At 35.5% G+C, this 21,043-nt stretch overlaps 1 protein-coding gene across 1 annotated transcript in view; it reads left to right on the top strand.

Moving 5' to 3' along the window:
* The window catches only part of LOC107163100 (phospholipid-transporting ATPase ABCA3-like), a 46,243-nt gene that overhangs the window by 16,510 nt on the left and 8,690 nt on the right, over positions 1-21,043 (top strand). Inside the window, exons 2-17 of the mRNA XM_015510342.2 lie at positions 12,426-12,674; positions 14,160-14,242; positions 14,307-14,440; positions 14,569-14,722; positions 14,833-15,077; positions 15,495-15,729; positions 16,806-17,161; positions 17,265-17,621; positions 17,830-17,985; positions 18,075-18,285; positions 18,768-19,014; positions 19,091-19,227; positions 19,296-19,489; positions 19,569-19,727; positions 19,849-20,061; positions 20,627-20,903. Coding sequence (XP_015365828.1) covers positions 12,451-12,674; positions 14,160-14,242; positions 14,307-14,440; positions 14,569-14,722; positions 14,833-15,077; positions 15,495-15,729; positions 16,806-17,161; positions 17,265-17,621; positions 17,830-17,985; positions 18,075-18,285; positions 18,768-19,014; positions 19,091-19,227; positions 19,296-19,489; positions 19,569-19,727; positions 19,849-20,061; positions 20,627-20,903 — 3,382 coding nt within the window. The 5' untranslated portion in view covers positions 12,426-12,450. The remainder of the gene's footprint in view (positions 1-12,425; positions 12,675-14,159; positions 14,243-14,306; positions 14,441-14,568; positions 14,723-14,832; positions 15,078-15,494; positions 15,730-16,805; positions 17,162-17,264; positions 17,622-17,829; positions 17,986-18,074; positions 18,286-18,767; positions 19,015-19,090; positions 19,228-19,295; positions 19,490-19,568; positions 19,728-19,848; positions 20,062-20,626; positions 20,904-21,043) is intronic.

Below are 21,043 nucleotides of genomic sequence, written 5' to 3'. Positions count from 1 at the left end.
TACAATATCATATAATATTGTATAATAATGCGCTCTGCACACGGCTAAACCACAACACACGTATGATGCCTATGAGGCTTTGATGCCGCCGCCGCAGTTTGTGAAAAATCAGTTTTTTCCTTCAAATAAAATGTTCTTATAATAATATTATGCTAATATAAATAATTGAAACACTAAAATCTTCACGGTTTCATCGCTTGCTATACAGAGCTCTGTTATCGGATATATTATTATATTACACTTCAACACAGTCGTATAAATTTTAATACCGATTAGTCATCATCATCATCGTTGTACGACGAAATGTCATTAAGGACGACGATGACTGCGTTCGAGTGCACTACAATAATGCTCTCTGTAAAAAACGTGCGATAGGTAGGTAGGTAGGTACTAACCTGTACGGACTTAGTTAATTATAATAGTTCTGTTACTTTTCTATGAGAAGTATACGCTCTTGAAATATATTGATATTGATTATGACACCGTTAAGAGGACATCGCCATATGGCCATTTGTTTTCTCCTTCCTACAAACGTACGTGTACTTCACAACAATACGTTTTATTGTGTAATTTCTAAAAATAGAATGCATTTACCTATCATACAATATAAATTCAAGAATATTATCATCTCGGAGGATTTATTGATATTATTATTTTTTAAGTACGTTTCGATCGTTACCAGTTTAAAAATTGTCAGAATTTACTTACAAATAAGAATATCAATAAAATATATATTAATATAATATAATAATATTCTCGCCTTCAAATTTTACAAGAGGTAAATTCACTTCAAATTGAAAAAATTCAGAGTAAAATATTTTTATTATTGTGGCGTACGATTTGCCATGTTAAAAAGACGGGGAGAAAACAAATGCCCGTGTGGCATTCTCTCCTAATTTTATTATTATCATTATTACAGTTGTCATATTATTATTATTAAGCCAGTTAAGTAGAACAATATTAATATTATAATATTATAATATAAAAGCGAATCGATAGTAGTTTACGGTATTCGACGGTTTGATCAGTTTTAGCGGATTTTTGTGAATGAGTGTTTATCGCGTATTTCAAGTGAATTTATTGTGAGTTTTTTTTTTTTTTGTGAAATTCACAAAATCATGTACTTTATAATACATAGGTAGCCATGATGTGTCACAGGTATTATAATAATATTTTATGTGTGGAATTCTTTCAGTTTTTTCTAACACACGACACCCTCACCTTTCCATCTCACCCACAAACATCACAACCTCATTCGAAAAAAAAAATTGATATTCCAGCGGATCGGACCTGTTGTACTTCGGTATATCCGTGAAACGTGTTCGGACATAATATGTTATTAATAATTAATTGTTTCAAGCGTCAAGGATTTATGCATATTATTATATCATAGTATTATAATCGTATTATATAATAAATAGTTTTTGTAATAACATGCAAAAATATAATATTGTACGGTCAACTACAACTGTAAATATTATAAAATAATTTTCGCTACCGAATCCGCAGTGTATCCGTTCGACCTCACCTTGAATTATTTTAATTTTGACCGACTTGATCGGGGCTCACCGTGCCGTTATGTGTCAGGTGATGTCTAACCCGTAAGTCATCACAATCTGCGCTCACTGTGTTTAATCGTCTGGACCAACTGAGTCGACAACGGAATATTATTCGCCTTGTACGCTGATCGCGATGAGGACACCGATTATTTATTATTCACAACTGAATATTATGCTAATGTCTCGTAAAAACGTCTTCGTTTCCCCTCCCGAACACGGCGGCATTACACCTTTATGGTCGTCACAATTCGTTATGAATTTAACTGATTCGTATTGATTTATAAACAATTTTAAAAAAATTACTAGTAAATAACTTTACTCAATAATAATGGTTAATTCTAAGTGTCCATATAACTTTTAACTTGACTGCGAATCAAAAAAGATATAAAAAAATAGGACTATTTTTCATATATCTCACTCAAGTTGAGTAACTCAATTAAGAGTTATCATTAATTCGCCCAGACTTGATGTAACATCTTGTTCGGGATTTGCATATTATATATTATTATTATTGTGTATACGTCGTGGCCAGCAATTAATTAAAACTGTATATTTTCTCGTTGCGAAATTCTCAAAGTCGTCGACCGGACGGATGATTTCGATTTTTGCCGCGCCGGTCGCGTTATGATAATATCATATATTATACGATATTATATTATGTGACGTTCACTAACCGACCGCGCCGTATACGCAAGACAAATAAAGTAGTACTTACATTTCGTGTTTTATTTTTCATATTAGTATATCATTAAGCCATTCCTGGACGTGAGTACACGTACCTGCATGCCTATTCACCCATACGTATAGGTATATTATATTCGTAACGGTAACGGTCTCCTCCGAGCTGACATTTCCGCCTCGAAAACTGGTTCGGTTGTGCGCACATACAATTTTTTTTTTTCGATTACCGCAACTTCTTATAATAGGTACATGTTGTATAATAATATTATTATGCTATAATATGATATAGGTATAGGTACCCACTACGACTTCCTACGCTAATGCAAGTATTATAGTTGTTGTTGTTGTGCGATTGGATAATATACGAGTAATAATGTGAAGGTATATATTTATTATTATTATTATTATACTCGGAACCCGCAAAGTCGCGTGTCACATTCACTATAGGTACATTACATATACACTTGTTGGTATTATTATTAGAGGTACTGCGTATCTAACGAACTCACCAGTGGCGTATTTAGGGATTTTGTCAAGGGGGGAGGGGATATATTTCAGCAAACATTTCATTTTCCTAAGGGGAGGGTATGTTCACTTGCGTGTCGACATCACAATATTATAAATAAGTGACGATTAAGAGGCTAAAGGGTTATCTATATTCTATACAATCCCTCATATATATCCCTCCTCCCCCGAATACGCCACAGGAACTCACGTCCTGAAATCGGCCGATATGTCAGAAATAAACGGCGGTATAACATTATATAGTTTAAGAGTAATATGTTAAAAAATAAAAACAAGCACGTACGGTTAAACCTCGATTTCGCGTCACGATTTTCTTCGTTGGCGCCGCGCTCGTGTTATATTTTCATAAATGATATATCTGCACCTTGCTGCATCAAAACGGTAACTGAAACTCCAATAGAATGGCACGCGAGTGGTGCAGGAAAAGCGTGCACAGCCTGAGGACATGCTGATATTATAAAGATATGAAATATAATTAAAAAGTCACTTTTTATAGAATATTTTATTCGCACACTCCCGGCGTTTGACCGACGCGCACAATATAGCCTCGAATTAAATTTCTTCATCCCGTTGACGCATAAGCTGCAAATATTCAAAATAATAATCAAAAAATATATTATGTACGATGTGTGAACAGTATAGCCCTAATAAAAGACCAGCCGCTGTTACGGTACCTAACAGTTTGGGCGCTTGTAAATTGCGACTACATTAAGTATAGGTAGTAAAAATACTGTAGTGAATTGCGCCCAGGATTTTTCGGGGTCTAAAACGGGTATAGTAAATTGCGCCCATAATATACATATACTATCTTGAATTCATCGTTACCTATTATGTGTATTTTAAAAATACTATTGTTCAATTATTGGTGGATAAGCCGAACGTTAGGTTAGGTTATATGTGAAGATGATGTCTCATTATTATATGCAGATAACTTATTACTGTATTTTTTATTATTAACATTTTTAACCTAACAAAATCGCCTCCTCGTGGTGTCCTCTAGGTAATGCTAATAATGACTATCATAAAAATAATACTTCTATTGGGCGCAATTTACTATACAGAAATTTGTACCTGAAAAATACCGGGCGCAATTTACAACTATTTCCTTTCGTTAGGCGCAATTTACGTTTGCCCAACAGTTCACGATAAATTTCGAGGGTGTTAATAAACACAGTGGACAAAAATGGTTAAAAAAAAAAAATGTATATTATTCGCGTTCGACAATAACAACTGCGCTGCCACGGCGGTCGGAAGAATAAAAAAAAAAAACAAAAATTATAAAACTTTCGAGTGTTGAAATCTTTTCAGAGATAATAATATACATCCACCGCGGAGGGGTTTTCGCAAAACCTATACAGAGAGGGTGGTTTGCGTATAGTGTGTCTCAAGTCTCTATAGTTAGAGTATAATTTTAAGAATTTTATAGGGGTTTAGCGTGTCCGGATGTTCGTCCTTTCCCCTCGGAGGGTGGCGTAAATCAAACATATGTTATGTATATGTACATTCAATCTGGGATATTACTACTACTAATAATAATAACGATTTTGTAATAGTTTCGCATCACGATAACGACAAATAATATAATATAACATTGTAACACAATAACTTACCGACGTGGAGAACGTTTCGCAATGCGTTCGGCTCGCCAATAACGAAGGCCCCCGTCGAAAACATTTTTCGGTTGCGCTACTGTAATGTGTACTAATATGATATAATAATATATTGTTGTGGCGATGTGTCAGAGGTTATACGACGAGTGAATCACAAAACAATGAGCGTTTTGTGACTGCAATATGGATATAACATAATAATGGCGTTTAACATATTATTATGATAATATCGTTATATAATAAAATATAATAATATAATAAATGTCGCGTACGGACTATCGCAAGCGCTGCTCCAGCGTTTCGAAACGAACTGTGCAACTCTGGCGCCAAACCACCTTATACCGCAACGGTATAATAAGCGGTCGACGCGGTTTAAACCGCAACGGTATAAGCGGTCGACGCGGTTTATACCACACGGTGTTATTTGATTTATTTCACTCGGGCGCGGGTTTGACGCGACAACATCATCGACGACAACCGCGGTCATCGTAGGTAACAGTTTGGCCATCGCAAACACGGTATCCATGATACCACGATCTTTTACCCGAAACCATAACATTAATTATACATCGTTCAAGATCGGCGCTGACGAGAAAAGGTGTATGTGCGCGCTTACACGTATTGCTATAGTTTACCTAGTGTAGAACACGAACAAATATTAATAATTTTGCATATTATTATGATTTTATATTTATAGTTTGTATGGGTATGGTATACGCGAAGTTTTTATAGTAATTATTGTCCGCCGTTGTTCGACGTCGATGACCGAAGGTCGACCGGTGACTAGTGCGAAATCGAACGGTGCTTGCGCCGCCAACCGGACCCAACGACCGTGAATGAAAATATTATTAGACATATTATATAGGTAGGTAGGTACTTACATATTTTTACTTGACCCTTTACAATAAAAACACGTCGTATGTATCTCACACGAGATTCTATATTAGATTTAAGAGTAGATATATTTCGACGGCGCAGTCGAAAACCAAACATGTCTCGTGATGGACTTACCGCGGTTTCCATAATATCTATATTATAATATCTGCAGATGTCGTGTTGAAAACGCAACGGTTTTAATAATGATTATATGATGGAACAAATTCACTTTACCACGCTCCTTGTGAATTCTAAAATGTTTTTCCTTCAAAAGACGTGTTTTTCAACGCTGATTTTGAAACCGTTTGAATTTTTTTGTCCGCTTGCCAAAGTTAGTGGTTTTACGCTTATATGCTTATATGCATGCGCGCCACACTTTACTGCCACGCGCAGTGGCTATAATGATTTTTTTTTAAAAATCTTTTTACGTATCTTAACTATAGTTAAGGACATACAGATAATTGATAAGGATAACACGGTCGAACGACCGGGTTAAAAACATAATTGAAAATTGAAATTCAATTTTTTTAGATTGCTATTTATTGTATCTATAACCCAACAATCAATACGTAATTAACATTTATTAATAAAAATATTATCAGGTTAATTATCATTTGTGTCGCTCATAGGCGCCGGCGCGGGGGGGGGGGCAAGCTGGGGCATTTCCCCCCCTGACTTTTTCAAAATATTTTTTTTTAATTGAATGTTTTAAGATATAGGTATTACTATATACTAAACAACAAATTTAAAGTATAAAATAAGTTGTAGGTAATATAATAAAATATAATATATTGTATACGAGTATAACAAAAAAAGATTATTATTTTAAAACACCTAGTAAAATTATAATATTTATCCTCAAATCCTAACATTGCTCCCCCCTCCCTCTAGAAAAATTTCTGCGAGCGCCTATGGTGTCGCTAAGTTAAAGTAACATATTATTATTATGTGTATTATAGTGGCATCCTTTACCCAACAACTTCTTAAGCAACTTATTATTATATTCGGTAGTATACTAATATATTATAGATCAATATTGAGTATGGAGTATTGAACATTTTATTCGAGAGTATATCTCTTTGTATGAGATTTATTCGAACGTGTGAATCTCTGTGTATGTGAGAGGAGGACGTTAATAAAGGCAGGTTAGGCTACGCGCTTACACAACACCAGAAATATAGGCTAGTCTTGCGTTCGGTCTGGATTTACGATTCCGCTTTAAAATTGAAAAACCCGTTTTCGACTCGTCAGCAATTATATTTGTTAGGTATTACATTCTATCATTAACGTCCACGTGAATGAATACTCATTTCCTAGATAACATATATATATTTTTTTTTCAAAGTATAATATATGATATTAATATATTATATACCTCTTCTATTTTCGTATAGCTGCAAGTGCGGATTAGAAAAATTATTGAATTTTGTAATCCGGCCGATAACGGTGATTAATACCATAGAGAAATGGATTGATACTATAAGCAACAGTAGTTATAAAATAAATAATCGTATTTTTCTCGGAAATTCAAATATAGGATTAAAGATAAAAAACCGTGGCGCATATTTTTTAATGATAAAAAAGAAAAAATAGGCAACTACACGTTATTATAATATAATAATAATAATATTTTATTATGGTCGTCAAAGAACGTGAGATTCGATAAAAATATATGTTTTGGAGAGTAGATATAAAGGCGTAACGTATACCTACTGTCGAGAGGTCGAACATTCGTTACGTTTATAATATTATGACGTAGGTACTTATGTTTCATTAGAACGGTCCGGTGTAGTCGATGTCCCGAAAAACGGTGAAGGATATTATTATTATTATGCACACAATGCACCCAAAGTTACCACCGTATCATAATAATATTATATAGTATCGTGTCGGAGAAAAGCGAAACTCTTCCGTTCTCGTGCAAAACGATTTTATGGCACACGCGGTGTAGTAACATAATACGGTAACAGCAAAAAGCGACAATATTGTATTATGTTTAAATATCGCATAGGTATCATAGATACATTACCGTTGTCGTAATAATAACATATTATTATCATCATCGTTATAATACCTACGCGGGTCTCTTCACGATTCGATACAGGATTGATAACGACCATTTACGCGGTTACCGGTCGTCGAGTGAGTGCTGTAAGTTATTACTATTGTTTTAATACGACGATGTCGGAGTGAGCGGAGTAGAAAATATTACAATAACCAAAAAAACAAAATAATATAAGAATAGCTCATTCTGCGAGCGTCGATATACATATACAACCCCATTTAATTCCCGCGAAACACTAAATATATATATATTTAAAAAGGATTCGGTGGTAATCGTTGTGGTATTTTGGTAGGTACACCTACCCATAAGTATGTTACACTAACCTACATTAACTTTGGATGACAACAAATTAACAACAACTTCGAAATATCGAATAATCTTAACTATTAAGTATTACTTTACTGCAATGATAACTAACGGGGAAAAAATAAGGCGTTCTAAACTTTTGATGTTTCCGAAAGTTGTATTGTTTCTCGACACACACAATATGTACTTAACCTACCCATTTTTTTTTTGTCATTATCACTTACTCGGCCGGCGCAGACCAATATGTAACGATGTTTAGTGGACGAGATCTAACAATACTAATAATATCAATGCTTAAAATACGCGTGTCTGTGAAGTGTGTTTTATAATAATATATTGCAGTCGAGTGCCGATAACTTAAATCGAAAGGGGAATATAAAAATAAATTCAGTTCGTGTATTTTTCGAATTTCATATCTCAAAAAAAAAAAAAAAAATCAAAAACACTTCAAGGGGCACCAAAACATCGAGATAACAGTCGAGTTGTCCGAGTTATATCGAGACTCGATGTGTGTATATAAGTCGTCCGTGCGCCTCGTTTCTCGCTGCAGTACTCCGACTAGTTGCCCACCCATTCCCACTGCAGGCAGACGCCTGTAACGGCGTAACATCTCCGTCTGATATAACCTTATTGCAGTGTAACACGATTATTATAATATATTATTATTATTATATTGTATTTCAATACGACCGACGCGCGCGTAACACTCTGCTGCGGTTCGTCGGCCGGAAAACCGGTCGACATCGGTGCTGACGACTACGACTGTGGTAGTTGTTGTATGGTTACCGCTGGTACCTAAACACATGACGACATAACACTAGGTATAATATAACATAACACGTGCGCACGTGGTGTGCTCAACGTCTTCGCCGGTCGGTGCAGCAGCCAGCAGTGATTATGTAGTGCTTACGAGTTACGGGCGACGGACGTAATATATATAATACAACCATCGCCGCCGCCCAAGTCTGACGTAACGCCGCCGAACCACCGATATCCCGTGCAATGTGTATAATAATAACACCATCACAAGAGTCATTCTTACGTAATTCGTCCGAGGAAGCAAAAATTCCGTTCGCGGTAGTAATGTGGTATAATAATATTATAATATATTACGAGATTATATGCGGTAAAAACGTCGTCGTCTGCGTATAGGCGCACGCGTGCGGTATCATCTACCTGTTGATGCACGGCGTTCGAGCAACGCTCCGCAATAAATAATGTTATTATTATTATTAAACGACCGAAACCGTGAGCAATCGATGTCCTACATCGTAATAATATGATAAAATATTTTGTGGGTACTGGGTACATAATACATATATTATTATATTGTACGATATTACGGGTGATGATGTTTTATATGTACGGTGGCGAGTCTTGGTGCGAGTTATTGTTTTTCTGCTACGGGAGTTTCACGGTGACCTTGATCGGGAGTAGGCCAAAACCGAATCCCAAAACCGTCGTGGTGCGACTTTGTGCCTACGCACACATAATTCACCAGTAAACAGTATATTGCATATTATTGTATTATATTATTATAATACCTATTATCACCGATTTGAATCGTTCGAAAGCGAAAGAATATAATAAATGTGTAAACAAAAAATCGCGTCGAGTGTCATTTGGTTCGGTAATTATATGCATTATAATATCATAACCGATACTCGACGACGTAGTCGGCGATGATAGTGATAATGATGATGATATGCGCATACGTATTATTATTATTAAAAAACACGGGCGTTCGCTCGCCCAGGGCTGTGTGCACGTGTGCCGGTGGAGTCGTTCAAGTACTTAAACGTATAACATGTTATTCTTCGGAAGTCCAAGATTTCGGTTTCGTTTTTTTATGTGTTTGTGTGTGTGTGAAAGAGAATTTGTGAGAGAGATAGAGTGAGTGAGTGAGCCAGACGAGCTACGGCGGCCTTGATCGGATTCGGCCACTCGAACATCGCAGCGCGTTTTGCTATAGGCAATATTCTAATAATTTACAAATAAAAGTGATGATGATAAATTAATAGTGGCATACCGCGGACGGGATCGTCGAATTTTTCTAAAAACTGTACGCTCGTCGCGGACGAATCGTCTATGTTGTTACAGTAATACGATTATACGTCATGTGCATAATTTATTACGATTGTGTTAGCTACCGGGTAATCGAACTAACTTCCATCCGGACGACCAAAACCGCGTGATAAAAAAAAAAAAAAAAAAAAAATGACGTGTAGAATTATTAACGATTGATAATAATATTTATTGTTGTTTATTTTATTATGCTACAACTGTTGTCGTAATATCTTTATTATTATTATTATTTTTCAGTTTATTCGCTTAGCGCGTGGATATGCGCTTATCGGGTCTAAACGATATAAAATTTATAATATTATTCATACCTGTGCTTTAGCAGTAGCAGTAAGTTGTTCAGTTACACCACAACCGAGATAACAGCAATATTATCATAATCGTAAACGTCGCGTTTTTTTTTTAATTCTCACCCGTCACTACACTACCACATCAGGCTGTTGCTGTAGTTACTCGTGACATTGTAAAAACTTTGATAATAATATTAAACATATTCCCTACCTTAAAATAATAATTATTATTATAGACATCACAACGATTTACCGTCCCGTCCTGGTCGACACGACATTTTTATATACGCGGGCATAGGTATGTGTACGCTTATTAACGTCGTCCTCGAAACGGTCCGCCATAGATTAAAATAATAATAATAATAATAATAATATAATATAATTAAATAACGGTTGATTCGGTTCTTATTTTTTTTTATGCGCGCTCGCAGTCTCCGTCCGTCAGCCGAACCGTTGGCTGCGTCTCCAGCTCCTCGGCTTGGCGTTAAAGTCATATTATGTTATTATTATGCCCCGTTGAACAATGATCGTCAAACATTTTCCGGTCATCGCTTTTCCGGTCGCGTAGTCACGTCGTCGTCGTATCGCACTATGCAACTATGTATACAGTAAATACCTACCCCGAGATAATAATATTACATTTTAGTGTGACAGCTTTTCGGGCTTTTCCGTCTCGATCCGCAGCGCATAATATTTTCAGCGATCACTGCACACGTTCACCACACCAGACGACTTTCGGACGCACCGTTGAAAAGGTCTTGTCATTCATCGTTTTACAGTTATTTTTTATTTATTTATTTATTTTTTTTACCCATTTCGATATTCTATTTTATATCAGGTCTGCGCGACTACAGCGCAGTTGAACTGAGAACCACTGTCGCCGGTGTAGGTTCAACCCCTTTTGTTCGTCTGATAATTTACGGTCGTCGCGGTATATGTTGTTTGTGGTACCTGCTCATCACGATCGAAATAATATAATCTCGCCGGGGGTTTTGTTTTTTTTTTGCTCTTCGGATTATAGGTTGAAAAGTGAAAAAAAATACTACTACGAATAATAATAAAATCTCTCTGGGTAGGCCGTAGTCGTAGCAGTATAAAAAATATATATACACACTAGGTTTGTTCACGTCAAACGGTATCTCGGGGGGGAAAAAAAAACTCAAAAACAGGTACTCTAATACGCAGGTAGTATACTTCCTGCCCGTGTGTTCTTTTATTATTAGTTCGCTTCGAATTTTATTATTCATTTATTATTATTCAGTGATCCGATCTTGTTCGCGTGCAGTCGTTATTTTCTCACGACTTCTCAAACCGAACGCGCTGAGGTATATTTTATAGACTATAATAATAATAATAATAATTTATAATAGTTTTACGGATTCCGTGTCCGAGTGTGAGTGTGTTATTTTTTTATAATCAATCTATATTAGGTTGGATTTTATTGCGCGCGGTGGCACCACGACGTCTACTATTATATTATGGACTTCATAACGTAATATATAATTGTTTGTTCATTATAGGTCAAATGTATTATATTGGCGTTCTCCCGAATATCGTTTGAATGATTTTTTTTTTGTTTATTGTTATTCGTACGATAGTACGCTCATTTATTCAGCGGACAATTTTTCATTTCTGTACACTCGCTAATTCACTATATATTACGAATATTACTATCGAACTGTACCAATCGAAAACCGTGTAGGTATTACAAAGGTATAATACATCTCATGTATCGTGTTTTGATTCGTCTGGAATTTCGATTTTATTCCACTTCGCATGCATGCTACAAGTTAGGTATTAGGCTGCGCAGAGTAAAACATAAGAGCGCGCGTCAATGATTCAAATTAACATAATGATATAATATACTACCAGATGTCTGGTAACGTTTAGGCATTGTGAAACCTTTTTTTTTTTTCAAAAATACAATTATCAAGTTCATAGAAATAAACCCATATTATGTTCAGTCAGTAAAGTTATACCTGTTCGTTTTGAATTTGAAAAAAAAATAAAAATATTATTTGTACCTACTATACTACTTTTGCCATGTCGAATTTTATTAGAAGTAATAAAACTTACCAAATATCTACAAAATATTATCGCTCGTGCAATTAAAATAAAACGTTTTATAATTATATATTAAGTACACCACGTTGTATTAGTTACTTCTTTTAAATTAGTCGCATAAACAAAAAATAAAATTTCGCTTTCGAATAATAATTGAAAATGCTAACAGGTAGGTAGTAAAACTGCCGTGATAAATTATCAAAAAGCTTCGAATGCATCTAATTAAATACATGTTAAGTTCTTAAAAGACTAATAAGAGAAGTAAAACTTGTATTTTCAGCACTTATGTAACAATATATTAATCGATAACATTGTACAATATACGTGTTTACTGAATTCGATCGTTATTTTTATTTTATTTTTTCAGACCAGCTGCCTCCGAAACAGCAGTGATGTCGAAAGACTTTAAGAAGTTAAAACTTCTGCTATGGAAGAATCTACTGATACAGAAGCGACATCCCATTCAGTCGTTCATAGAACTTCTGTTGCCGGCCATCATGGCTGCCATGATGGTCCTGTTCAGATCGTGGGTGCAGCCCGTCGAGTTCAACACCCCCACAAAATTCCAACCTTTTCCCATATCGGTGCCACCGTTAATACTAGGCTACAGACACGGGTAAGTCGTGTGGTTTAATTTTTTTTATGGTTGGCATGGGAGATTTACCGATCACTACATTTTTTGATAGATAGGATTATAGTTAATTTTTTTTCGCTACGTCCTTATCGAATGTACGCAAATGCAAATAATGCAAGAGAGTTTTCGTGAAACAAATTTAGTCATACACATGGATATTATAATATTATGATATATCAATAAATATATTGTTGAACTTTAAAAGCTTAAAATTATTATAAAGAAAAATTTTAAAGTTAGCTTAATCAAAAAAAAAATATATATAAATAATTAATTTGTTTTTTAATTACCACATAGATGTTAGAGAACACATGCCTAGTGATAATATAGTTTTAATTTTTTTAAAGAATAAATGAATATTAAATGTTAAAATTGTAAAAACGTACTGTTTCTGTTTATCTAGGAATATTTTGTTTAATTGTCTTCAAAATAATTGTATACAGTAATACCTATTAAACAAATAAATTAATACAGCTATAGGTTAAATATTATATAAATATGATTTCAACTAGATGTTTATTGTTTTAAATTTAATTGGCAAACTCTTGAAAAGTTATTACAACGAATTCTCATTAACTAGATGAAAAGTAAAAAAAATTAACTCTAATTTGTTTACCAGCCCACCTTGGCGCGAATTTAAGTCTCTTTGCGGGATTTTTAATATTATGCGCTTGTACTATTGTCATAAACTTAAGTATGGTCAAACAGTCAGATATGTATGTTTTTCGAAAATAGACTTTAATAACCTTGCCACTTTAATTAGATTTGTTGTTAGTATGGTAAGGTGCAATCGATATGGCTTAAATTCTTTAGTATCTTGTGTTGCTGTTAACGCTTATCTTTAAATTATTATACAGTAAGAAGATTACATTTCATTTAGATTAAAACCAATAATTTTATCACATGAATGAATTTTGATATAGGTATATGATGTGATGAGTAATTTATTCCTACTATTTTCATGTTTAGGAACTTAACATATACCATCAGCACAAATCTTTAACTTGCCTAATCCCTCCCCTCACCCACCAATGAGAATGTGCAAAAGTTAATGTCGACCTCCTAGAGAGGCATTCGCCATGTTTCGCAATAATTATAAAAAAATAATAATAATTCTATCAAAAACGCTAAAGGCGATAAAATTAAAAGATGGAATGCTACAATAGGATTTCAGTAATATTATGAGGAAATGAAATTCGGTATGAAGACTGAATGTATTAGCGTCTCGGCGGTGAAAATCAAACTGTGAACACAAATAATACTTGCTAACAATAATAATAATGGTTTTGTTGATTTATTCGCCGTCAATATGATGATGTCTCTATAATGAATAATCCACAATATCCTTGAAAACAAATATTAATTTTATCATCACACATTATATTATAATATGTACAATGATGGCTGTGCTACCGTAAATAATAGATGATTCGTTTCATGAGAAAAGCACGTTGTAATTTGTTTTAGATGGTCCATAGCATGGGCTCCGTATCACCCGGAATTAGAAAAAATCATGAACGACGCTTTCTCGCACACTCCCAACATGAAGCGTAAGTCGTCCGGTACGAAGTACGAAACGAAACAACGGAATAAAATGTAATTTTTGTTTTTCAGTCGAATCGTTTATAGACAGCAATATGATGGAGGAGAGGCTGAATCAAGATAACGCGATGAAAAAATTTCTGGTTGGCGTTCGTTTTGAAAACATCCAGCCGAACTCGAACTCGACTTTACCAAAAAGTGCAACCGTGAGTTCAGTGAAAACCGTTGTCAACGTTTTGCATTAATACCGTCACATAATATCATATTTGTAGATAATATTTAATGGGTACAGATGTAATATAACTACATGACTTTCTTGTTTCGTTTTGCACAGATAAAGCTGAGATATCCATGTCATCTTCGAATAACGAAAAAGAGTTTGATGAGCTTCGACACGGTCGAAGCGAACTGGCGAACTTACTTAATGTTTCCTCTTTATCAGACTTTCGGTCCTAGGCACAAAGAAGAAAACGACGGAGGCGAACCAGGTATAAGTCCATAACCACGTGGGCAGCCGTGTCGCACAAGAGTTCGTAACACGCGTGCGCATACGATCATTGGAAATACGTAATGTTAAGACGTTTTTTTACGTGTTTAGGTTATTTGTCCGAATCGTTTTTGTTCATGCAAAATCAGATCTCCAAAGCCTTAATACGATACTGGGCTCCCGGCGAGCCGATACCAGAAATCGAGTTACAGAGATTCCCGTATCCGAAGTACATCGAAGATCCATTGCTACCGGCTCTCACGTCGTTCATCTCAACGGTGGTGTTGCTCAGTTACATTTACACCGCCATCAATACCATCAAAGTGATATCGGCTGAAAAAGAAATGAAAATGAAGGTGAGTAAACGGATGATAAATATGATTTTAGTGTATTACTGAAGTGGTTGCTGTCTTCGGAACCGACAATAATACGCATCTACAAAAAATGTTGATCTAGAAAGCGAATTTCAGAGCCATCCCCCCCCCCCCCATTAGACGTATGATTAACTATCTTCTTGGCGCATTTACCACGCAGTCATAATATAAGATATTTTTTTAGTGAGTATAATAATTTTGCTATACATAGTATGGTTGTAGAGTTTCAACCAGGTTAGGTTGCGACTTGGGGGCCCCGACCCCTAAGTGTTTGCAGTTCCGTCTCAAGCATGTCACTGTAAGTTTCCAAAGAGTCCATTCACGTAAACGACCGAAAACCTTGCAATTTTTTTCGTTAACAGTAGGTACGTGTTTAATATTTGTTTTTTTATTTTGCAGGAAGCCATGATGCTCATGGGGTTGGATAACTGGTTGCACGCATGCGCGTGGTACATTAAGAGTTTTGTCGTTTGGATGGTACCTCTGTTGATATTGGTGTTCTTCATAACCTACGACTGGCCAACAGGTGCGGTGTTTCAGTACTCCGATCCGCTGGTACTGACGGCGATATTGACGCTGTACGTGACCGCCGGAATATCCTATTGCTTCTTGATATCCGCTTGCTTCAAAAAAGGTAAGACCCGATGACAACCTAAAAGCTTTATGCGTATAATATGTGTTTGTAATATTATTACGTTGTGGGAATTTTACAAAACTATATCACGACTACTTTGGTGCTACTTCAGGGGATTTTAGGAGTCAACTTATGTGTCAATATTTATTCTAACACTAAATAGTTAGGTTATTGGTATTAGGTATATTAAAACGTGTTTTATAATATGTTTTTATAGTGTGTTAAATCAAATATAAATATTATTTTACTATTTTTCATTTATAAGTGCATACCTATTTTGAAAATAATTTGAAATTCATACTCAACTAATAATATAATTAGATTTTTAAAATCTTTAAATTGGTCGACTAATATCATTGGCACTATGGTTATACATGGTATAGTATGAGTTTGTGATTAACTATCCGCAAATCTCTGTTACGATTGTTATGTCGCAAAATTTATCTCAATATAATGTACAAATATCAAAACTTGCTTTAAAGGTTACGTCTACCACCCGTTGTTTTTTAAATTGTTTAATTTTCATTACGAAAAAAAAACTATACTTATATACTTTTGGACGTATTTAAGTGATCTCGTAAATTTTTTAGAGCCTATTTAGTGATTTTTAAAGAAATTCTGTTATTAAAGTTGCAATTTTAGGATTTAAAAAAAAAAACATCCTTAATTATACAACCTACACATGCGAGCATTATTAGGTTTTACTGATTTTCGTCGCGTATTTTACAATATAATCGTTCGTAAACAAAATAAAAATAATATTGTTTCATTAACATATCGTCAAGGTGTCTCACGTCATATGTAATATATAATATTATATATGAAAAAAAAAATATATATATTATTAATAATTATATTATGTGCACATGTGCGATACACTTATTATAATTATATATATGCATTTATACATTCACACATGACATATTTTAACACGTATTAAACATTTAGACCTTCAATTTACGTCCGCCGCGTATATGTCTGTGTTTATTTTTTATATAATATGTATGTATGTGAATAAATGAGGCTAAATTTTTTGAATTTTGTTGTATACATTTTTTATTTATTTTTTGTTCCAGCTAACACAGCAGCGACCGTCGGCGGCGTGCTGTGGTTTGGAACCTATGCTCCATTCATGATCTTCCAACCAAAGTACTCGTCCATGACTAACAGAGAAATCCTGGCGTCCACAATATTACCAAACACTGCATTGGGATATATATTCCAGAGTCTCATCATGTTTGAAGGTATCGGCAGTGGGCTGACATGGGAGAACATCAAGGTAACGGTGTCACCGGACGACAAGATGTGCATCGCGGATATAATGCTAATGTTGGTGTTCGATACGATCCTGTACCTGTTGATCGCCGTATACTTGGAAACGGCTTTCCCCCGTAACAGCGGTTTCCACCCTCCGTGGTATTTCCCGATATTGGTGAGAACCGCACATCCGTTTTCATAACTTTTCGTTGAATTCAGTCATTTTTTTTGTCGTAAACAATACACATGATAATGAATGTTAAAATGTTATGTTACAGCCGTCGTTCTGGTTTGAAAAAAAAGTCAGCCCCAAACAAGTCACTGAAAAATCCGGTATACAAATTCAATCACTCAGCAAGAGTTTCATTCCCGGGAAGTACGTTGTCAACAAACTATCTGTGGACATGCACCCGAATCAAATAACCGTTCTGCTGGGACACAACGGTGCCGGTAAATCCACCACCATGTCCATGTTGACTGGACTGATAAGCGCAACTTCTGGTACGGCGTTGATAGAGGGTTACGATATCAAAACCCATATGAAAACCATACGACATTCCTTGGGGCTCTGCCCTCAATACAATCTGCTCATACCAGACTTGACTGTAATAGAGCATTTGTACTTTTTCGGAATGGTTAGTGTACCGCATTATGCGTGATTGTTTTAACAATAATACTATAATAGCAATCAAGTAGGTAGTGTAAAGTATACAATTTTACGATACATTAACTATTTATTATAAAAATGTCAGTCGTCTTATGGGAAATGGAACAATAATATTGTTGGATTTAAAACGTGTACATTCATTATATTATAATATAATCGTTATTTGTGTTCTTTAGTTAAAGGATTTGAACGAACAGGAATTGAAAAGCGAAATCGATAGTTACACGGAAAAATTCGAACTGGAGTCAATGATCAACACGAAGTCCAAACATCTGAGCGGAGGGATGAAGAGAAAACTGTCGGTGGCCATAGCGTTAATCGGCAAATCGAAGGTGCGTACACGTCGTGCGGTGAACTCTGTGGTTTCCGTCCGACCATTTATCAGATATAACAATTAATCGATTCGGTTGTTCACGCGTAGGTGGTGTTGATGGACGAACCAACGTCTGGTATGGACCCGGCGGCCAGACGTACTCTGTGGAATATTTTGCAATCGGAACGCGAAGGAAGAACAATGGTGATGACAACGCATTTAATGGACGAAGCGGACCTGCTAGGTGACCGTGTCGCCATTATGAAAGCGGGCACTCTTTGTTGTGTCGGAACACCGTTTTCGTTGAAAAAAGAATACGGTAAGAATATTATACTTATTATGCTAATCATTGTTATAGTGTTGGTAAAAAAAAAAAATTAGAGGTGATTTCAGGTTAGTTTAGGTTAGGTCAGGCTTCTTTAATTCAATTTTAATTAACTTTTCATCGGGCGTTCTGTACACGCACGTATGAGACAATGTACCGAATAATTTTAACTTTAAACATTGTTGACACACATCGTTATTTTACTCAATGATTTAAAACGCTCTACTTTTGTGAAAAACTAGCGCAGAAATTGTTTTAAAGAATTTCGTATTTTTTTGAATTTAAAAATTCATTGTCAGTAATATTTTTAACATTTGATTAGGTATCTTTTATGGATATTCAATATTTTATTCGTTTTAATGAAAAGCGCGTTGCGCAATATTACTGATTTACAACCAAAAAAACACTCGTGAAAAGATTTTGAATTGGCTGTGCTTTCAAAGAATATAAACGTTAATGCTATATTTAATTTTTAGGCGGTGGTTACACTTTAACTCTGGTAAAAGATGTAGTCGGTTTCAGTTTGACTAAAGTGACAAACTTCATACGTAAATATTACCCGCATTCGGTGCCAAGTAACTTGACTGTCATGGAAGTCACGTATCTGCTAGAAGACTCATCGTTTTTCCCAGATTTGCTCAACTCTTTAGAGCAATCCAAACAAACATTAGGAATCAAAGAATACGGAATAACTTTGACAACGCTACAGGACGTGTTCATGCGGTACGTGGGTGAAGCTCGAGTAGAGAAACACACGATTCTAGTTTATTTAATACGCGTTATTTTATTGTCATTGCAGAGTTGGTCAAGAGGACAACAAGAAATTATCGGATTACCAGATGAACGCGATCAAACAGAAATCGTTGGAGCTGAAGAACCGTTTTGACACGTTGTTCTATGACCCCGAGTGCGACTCTGCTGATTATAAAACTGAAAGTAAGGATCTGTAAAAAGCTAGTGGTACGCATTGAGTGACTTTGATAATAATACTGTTGTTTGATCAGGGGCCAGAGGATGGAAATTGTTCTGGATTCAATGTGGGGCGATAATGGAAAAGAAATGTTTGCAGTCATATCGTTCTCTGATATTGCACTCATTACAAATAACACTGACAATGTTTTTCATATTCTTGGCATTGCTGGTCGTCAACGCCTGGCAGGGTATGAAAGACTTGCCAGCGCTAGCAGCTCAACTAGCAGTAAGTACAATGATCGTCGACTGACGATTTCAATGTTTATGTTTTCGATGAAAATCATTTTTTTTTTCGTTTTCTTCAGAACTACTGGGAACCAATCAGTACGGTCATGTTGTCCACCAATAACACTCAAGTTAGCAATTTTTACGAATCGTACAAGAACGCATGTGCGCCCAATCCTGTTTTGGATTTGAATTATCGTACAACGTACAGTTACTTCGAAGACTTTTTACTGCAAGTGGTGAGTTTTTCTCTCTTTCATGATTACAAAAGACACCTATTTAGTATTTACCTAACTATCCGATAAATACTCATGGGCACAAAATAATAGCATTTATTATACCGTTGATGTTTATTCGTAGGCCTCCGAAAAGATATCACCATTCACACAGAAGTACATTGTCGGTGCGATATTCGGTGAAGACAGGATCACGGCGTTTTTCAACAACCAACCTTACCATGGTCCACCGTTGGCGCTCAGCATGGTGCACAATGCTATACTGAAAAGTTATAAAGGAGACGATTACGGGATACTCGTAGTGAATCATCCACTGCCCTACCAAGGAGTGGACAAGGTGAGGAAATTGTCGAATTCGATATAATATTATTCGGATGAGTTGTATCATCGTTTTCGTGGCCTATCGTGTTTTTCCTGATAAAATACCATAAATAGCAGCCAATATTTTTGACAAAAGAATGTCCTTAACGACGTTCTAGTCCCCATTTTAGTAGGTTGGTCAAAAAGATTAATTTCATTCGCTTTTTCCTTGAATTATGAGCTATTCCGTAACAATATAAAAGAAATGTCGATGCACTTTTTACTAGCGCACCGGATGCATCATAAATTGACCCCGCAATACATTTTAATTAAATAATAATTGTTTATGTACCTATCAAATACTATGTTAATCTTTGTCATATTTATTAATTGATTGTTTAAAAAATTTTTTTAACTCCCCTACTTTTTAAATGACTTCGTAGATTTTTGACTAAAAAATTCTATAGATAATATTTTTCTTAGAGTTCGTTGTAAGTGTTGGGTAGTGGGCCCATAAAAATTATTGCCCTGTACGAAATATGGTGGTAATATTGTTTTAAGCCGACGTTAACCGTTACGCTATCGTTTGTTTGTCGTCACAGCTGATGAAATTGACCGGAGGCAGTAATCTGGGCTATCAGGTGGCGTTTAATTGCGCCATTTCACAAGCGTTCGTATGCGCCGTTTACGTGCTTTTCGCCGTCAACGAGCGGCATTCCGGCGCCAAGCACATGCAACAGATCGCCGGCGTCAAACCACTGGCTTACTGGGGCGCGTCTCTGCTATGGGACTGGATAACTTACCTGACCGTTATATTCTCCATTATGGTGATGCTCTACTGGCACGGCGATCCGGGATACGCGAACTTGAAACAAATGGGTCAGTATACATTAATATCATAACATCATGTATGTTATCACTACGTTGTTTTAAGAGAACTGACGTTTAAAAAAAAAAAAAAAAAACATTGGCTTTTAAGCTCAGCTAATAATATTAACAATACTAACACTCATGGGCGA

This window comes from Diuraphis noxia, unplaced genomic scaffold (genome assembly GCF_037042655.1).
Source record: "Diuraphis noxia isolate RWA-SAM2 unplaced genomic scaffold, SU_Dnox_SAM2 contig0003, whole genome shotgun sequence".
NCBI classification, from domain to species: domain Eukaryota; kingdom Metazoa; phylum Arthropoda; class Insecta; order Hemiptera; family Aphididae; genus Diuraphis; species Diuraphis noxia.
The sequence above is the reverse complement of the archived record's forward strand: the minus strand, read 5'-3'. Positions and strand labels throughout refer to the sequence as shown.